This window comes from Procambarus clarkii, chromosome 59 (assembly GCF_040958095.1).
Source record: "Procambarus clarkii isolate CNS0578487 chromosome 59, FALCON_Pclarkii_2.0, whole genome shotgun sequence".
Taxonomy (NCBI): Eukaryota; Metazoa; Arthropoda; class Malacostraca; order Decapoda; family Cambaridae; genus Procambarus; species Procambarus clarkii.
Window position 1 is genome coordinate 27,901,241 of NC_091208.1, and position 6,086 is coordinate 27,907,326.

General features: G+C 52.2%; 1 protein-coding gene across 1 annotated transcript; it reads right to left on the minus strand.

Moving 5' to 3' along the window:
- Positions 1–3,791: 3,791 nt before the first annotated feature.
- On the minus strand, positions 3,792–5,048 carry LOC138353766 (putative uncharacterized protein ENSP00000383309). The gene has a single exon (XM_069307165.1). It carries the CDS (start codon positions 5,046–5,048, stop codon positions 3,792–3,794), a length of 1,257 nt encoding a protein of 418 aa, XP_069163266.1.
- Between the last annotated feature and the right edge of the window lie 1,038 nt (positions 5,049–6,086).

Here is a 6,086-nt window from a genome sequence, read left to right on the forward strand (position 1 = left end):
GGGCAGGCACTAGGGGCAGGCACTAGGGGGCAGGCACTAGGGGCAGGCACTAGGGGCAGGCACTAGGGGCAGGCACTAGGGGCAGGCACTAGGGGGCAGGCACTAGGGGGCAGGCACTAGGGGGCAGGCACTAGGGGCAGGCACTAGGGGCAGGCACTAGGTGGGCAGGCACTAGGGGCAGGCACTAGGGGGCAGGCACTAGGGGCAGGCACTAGGGGGCAGGCACTAGGGGGCAGGCACTAGGGGGCAGGCACTAGGGGGCAGGCACTAGGGGGCAGGCACTAGGGGCAGGCACTAGGGGGCAGGCACTAGGGGGCAGGCACTAGGGGCAGGCACTAGGGGGCAGGCACTAGGGGGCAGGCACTAGGGGCAGGCACTAGGGGCAGGCACTAGGGGGCAGACACTAGGGGGCAGGCACTAGGGGGCAGGCACTAGGGGGCAGGCACTAGGGGGCAGGCACTAGGGGGCAGGCACTAGGGGGCAGGCACTAGGGGGCAGGCACTAGGGGCAGGCACTAGGGGCAGGCACTAGGGGGCAGGCACTAGGGGGCAGGCACTAGGGGGCAGGCACTAGGGGGCAGGCACTAGGGGGCAGGCACTAGGGGGCAGGCACTAGGGGCAGGCACTAGGGGGCAGGCACTAGGGGGCAGGCACTAGGGGGCAGGCACTAGGGGGCAGGCACTAGGGGGCAGGCACTAGGGGCAGGCACTAGGGGCAGGCACTAGGGGGCAGGCACTAGGGGGCAGGCACTAGGGGCAGGCACTAGGGGGCAGGCACTAGGGGCAGGCACTAGGGGGCAGGCACTAGGGGGCAGGCACTAGGGGCAGGCACTAGGGGGCAGGCACTAGGGGGCAGGCACTAGGGGGCAGGCACTAGGGGGCAGGAGACTATACTGTGTGCTGGTCGTCAACCCTCCACTGATGATATAAGGCACTATAAGAAGGAAGCGAGAAGGAGGAAATAAGCAGGGGAGGGAGAGGCTGGTCAGAATGTTGTCTGGGAGTATGAGACAGTGTTGATACATCCCCCAGGTACACACACTTAAGGCTCCAGTGTTGGCGACAGGGAGGCACTTAAGACTGAAGGCAGCACCTCTTGGAATACTACTTACCTGTTTGATGGGGTTCTGGGAGGTCTTCTACTCCCCAAGCCCGGCCCGAGGCCAGGCTTGACTTGTGAGGGTTTGGTCCACCAGGCTGTTGCTTGGAGCGGCCCGCAGGCTCACATATCCACCACGGCCCGGTTGGTCCGGCACTCCTTGGAGAAAACTATCTAGTTTTCTCTTGAAGATGTCCACTGTTGTTACCACAATATTTATTATAATCGCTGGGAGGATGTTGAACAACCGTGGACCTCTGATGTTTATACAGTGTTCTATGATTGTGTCGATGGCACAATCATAGCCCCTAGTAGGGGCCTACTGGGCCTATACTATTCCCGATATAAGTAAATAACTATTCCCGATATAAGTCAGGTTAAATTTTCATGCAGAGGGAGGAGGACATAGCAGATGTGGAATACAAAATACCCCTGGGAGTGGGTGGAGAGTGCCTGCTAACCTGGGAGTGGGTGGAGAGTGCGTGCTACCCTGGGAGTGGGTGGAGAGTGCGTGCTGACCTGGGAGTGGGTGGAGAGTGCGTGCTAACCTGTGAGTGGGTGGAGAGTGCGTGCTAACCTGGGAGTGGGTGGAGAGTGCGTGCTAACCTGGGAGTGGGTGGAGAGTGCGTGCTGACCTGGGAGTGGGTGGAGAGTGCGTGCTGACCTGGGAGTGGGTGGAGAGTGCGTGCTAACCTGGGAGTGGGTGGAGAGTGCGTGCTAACCTGGGAGTGGGTGGAGAGTGCGTGCTGACCTGGGAGTGGGTGGAGAGTGCGTGCTAACCTGGGAGTGGGCTGGAGAGTGCGTGCTAACCTGGGAGTGGGTGGAGAGTGCGTGCTAACCTGGGAGTGGGTGGAGAGTGCGTGCTGACCTGGGAGTGGGTGGAGAGTGCGTGCTAACCTGGGAGTGGGTGGAGAGTGCGTGCTAACCTGGCAGTGGGTGGAGAGTGCGTGCTAACCTGGGAGTGGGTGGAGAGTGCGTGCTGACCTGGGAGTGGGTGGAGAGTGCGTGCTAACCTGGGAGTGGGTGGAGAGTGCGTGCTAACCTGGGAGTGGGTGGAGAGTGCGTGATAACCTGGGAGTGGGTGGAGAGTGCGTGCTAACCTGGGAGTGGGTGGAGAGTGCGTGCTAACCTGGGAGTGGGTGGAGAGTGCGTGATAACCTGGGAGTGGGTGGAGAGTGCGTGCTAACCTGGGAGTGGGTGGAGAGTGCGTGCTAACCTGGGAGTGGGTGGAGAGTGCGTGCTAACCTGGGAGTGGGTGGAGAGTGCGTGCTAGCCTGTGAGTATGTGACGTCGCAAACTACAAGGTCACGAAATTTCTAGAGCCAACATGTAGTGAGAGACGGAGATGAGGAGCACATCTCATGAAGTGATGGACTGAACAACAATAAAGGGGAAGGAACTTGAGACAAAATCATATCACCAACAAAACCTTGAAGAGAAAAGTATATAACCAGATAATGGTTCAACAGGAGATGCCGGGAACCTATAAGGAGCAAGAGGACAAGGGAAGGATATAGTGAACACAGAACAAATGAGAATCACAACACCTATAGGAAGAGGATGTGTGAAGTAGGAATAGATGCAGAAAAAAACATAATGGAAATAGCATTGTATGCAAGGTAGAGGACCAACCCAATGTTATACACACCCAAATGGGCAGAAAATTGACTGTGAAGAAAGATGTAATGAGACAAATGATAAGAGAGCGTGTATAGAGAAAACGACAAGAAAGAGACAAATGATAAGAGAGCGTGTATACAGAAAACGACAAGAAAGAGTGTGAGATACTAAATGAACGACCAAATCTTCCAGTTGAACTGGAGGAACAGATCCTACCAGATGAATGACTGAGAGAAGAAGAGACCTCAAAGAGGTGGAATGACAACTTTGCAGCTGGATAGGACGAAGGGTTTGGGATGAGACGTAACCTCACACTGTATACTGAAAGTGGCAGATGGAATCTTGAACCTTCCTTTGCATTGCTAATAACACACCACCACAAAGTACAGAACTACCACGAATATGGAAGACACACAATGGACCGTTCCTAGGAAAGTGCTAGAAGCTCGCCAGACCCGACTCGTGCAACTTAACAAGATTTTGTACCTTCAAGCACCATCAAGATTCAGTAAAGGCAGATATATGATACCTAACAAATGTATTCATTTTATAATGAAATGACAATGATAAAGTAGGAGAGAAAAGGTTGATTGTGAGAAAGCATTTGACACACCTTGCATGAAGGTTCGTATACAAGCCTGAGTGCCAGGCTGGTATAACCAGGGTAGTGAAGGGGGGTATCTGGGGAGACACAAAAGTTATTATTGAGAGAAGAGAGGTGAGAGTGGCGAGAAGGTACAAGTGGTGCCTCTCAGGGAGTGGTATTGTCATCCATTCTATTCCTAATGTGAACCATCTAGAGGCACACAGCACCCTGGCAAGTACCAGGACACCCTGCACCCTACATCCCTTCACAATGTTATATACTTCCTACATAAGACCAAATCTTGAGTATGTAGCACTGGCATGGAATCCGCATTGATGAAACTAGAGTTCTGCATTAGACTTGTCCAAGTGTTGAGGAGACCCACATCAAGTGAAGGGCTTCGGCAGCCACTCACCACGTTGGAAGGAAGGACAATAAGGGAGAATATGATAGTATTAAGGAAGACAGGGAGGACACAGAGACAATGTTCAAGATGAGAAGCGGTGAGGGCCAGAGGCGCGGGTGACAGTGTGAGACACAGATGAGAAGCGGTGAGGGCCAGAGGCGCGGGTGACAGTGTGAGACACAGATGAGAAGCGGTGGGGGCCAGAGGCGCGGGTGACAGTGTGAGACACAGATGAGAAGCGGTGGGGGCCAGAGGCGCGGGTGACAGTGTGAGACACAGATGAGAAGCGGTGAGGGCCAGAGGCGCGGGTGACAGTGTGAGACACAGATGAGAAGCGGTGAGGGCCAGAGGCGCGGGTGACAGTGTGAGACACAGATGAGAAGCGGTGGGGGCCAGAGGCGCGGGTGACAGTGTGAGACACAGATGAGAAGCGGTGGGGGCCAGAGGCGCGGGTGACAGTGTGAGACACAGATGAGAAGCGGTGAGGGCCAGAGGCGCGGGTGACAGTGTGATACACAGATGAGAAGCGGTGAGGGCCAGAGGCGCGGGTGACAGTGTGAGACACAGATGAGAAGCCGTGAGGGCCAGAGGCGCGGGTGACAGTGTGAGACACAGATGAGAAGCGGTGGGGGCCAGAGGCGCGGGTGACAGTGTGAGACACAGATGAGAAGCGGTGGGGGCCAGAGGCGCGGGTGACAGTGTGAGACACAGATGAGAAGCGGTGAGGGCCAGAGGCGCGGGTGACAGTGTGAGACACAGATGAGAAGCGGTGAGGGCCAGAGGCGCGGGTGACAGTGTGAGACACAGATGAGAAGCGGTGAGGGCCAGAGGCGCGGGTGACAGTGTGAGACACAGATGAGAAGCGGTGAGGGCCAGAGGCGCGGGTGACAGTGTGAGACACAGATGAGAAGCGGTGGGGGCCAGAGGCGCGGGTGACAGTGTGAGACACAGATGAGAAGCGGTGGGGGCCAGAGGCGCGGGTGACAGTGTGAGACACAGATGAGAAGCGGTGAGGGCCAGAGGCGCGGGTGACAGTGAGAGACACAGATGAGAAGCGGTGAGAGCCAGAGGCGCGGGTGACAGTGTGAGACACAGATGTGAAGCGGTGAGAGCCAGAGGCGCGGGTGACAGTGTGAGACACAGATGAGAAGCGGTGAGAGCCAGAGGCGCGGGTGACAGTGTGAGACACAGATGAGAAGCGGTGAGGGCCAGAGGCGCGGGTGACAGTGAGAGACACAGATGAGAAGCGGTGAGGGCCAGAGGCGCGGGTGACAGTGTGAGACACAGATGAGAGCGGTGGGGGGCAGGAACAAGGGGTGAGGGGAAGGGATGCTGTCATGGCAGGATGATCACTGGTGGTCGCTGGGGGACGTTGTGGCTCAGGTAAGCCAGATATCTTGATTAAATTTAAATATGTTCTTATTGTGTCTTCGGTGCTACAGCTGTTGGTGTAGTTGAGACTGAACATAAGTCGACGTATACTTGGAAATACTACTTTTAAAAGATTATTCAATACAAATCACAGTAGAATCTAATACATGTGCATAAGTTCCTATTCTTATGGAACCTCCTTGTGGGGGGAAACTGACTTGTGAGATTTATTAATTTATTTACATTTATTTATTTATACTAATTTATATAGCAATTTATTTATTCATACTAATTATATAGCAATTTATTTCTAACGTTAATTTATTTATTTTGTTAGCGGACTGTAGTATTTTTAAATTCCCACAAATCGTTGCCTACACATTCTGTTAAATTATATATATATATATATATATATATATATATATATATATATATATATATATATATATATATATATATATATATATATATATATATATATATATATATATATAGTCAATCAATCGAAATTTTTGATTATTAGACATTTACTACAGTAAAAGAGTACTATATTAGTAACTAAAATTAAATACAGCTTATCTGTATAACTGATAATGGCCTAGACAACCAGGTATGAACACAGATAAAATACACCAATTGATACCCCGCTTGTGAGTGAGGCTGTCTTCAACACATGTTACTCGCTGCTCAGTAATTGTTGAATCTTCTTCCTCTTCAATTACACCTGTCAAAGGTCACACACAATAATTGTAACCTATATATGACAGCTATATCAGGGGGGGGGGGAATATTATAATTTATTAATGAAAGAAATGAGAATATTACTCACCCTGTTTTGTTGCTCGCCGAGTGTTCTAACCCGTATTCTTAAATCCACAATTATTGACCAGCAATAGTTAGATAGAACAGGAATCGGAAAGAGCACTTCCCTTGTTGTAGACAAAGTAACGTGCTGATAATGGGAGCTCTTTACACTCCATAACACTGCGTCTTAAGGAAAATTTGT

Bases quoted from the DNA above. Each gene is read 5' to 3' on its own strand.
- LOC138353766 (XM_069307165.1), bottom strand. From the start codon at position 5,048: ATGACAGCATCCCTTCCCCTCACCCCTTGTTCCTGCCCCCCACCGCTC.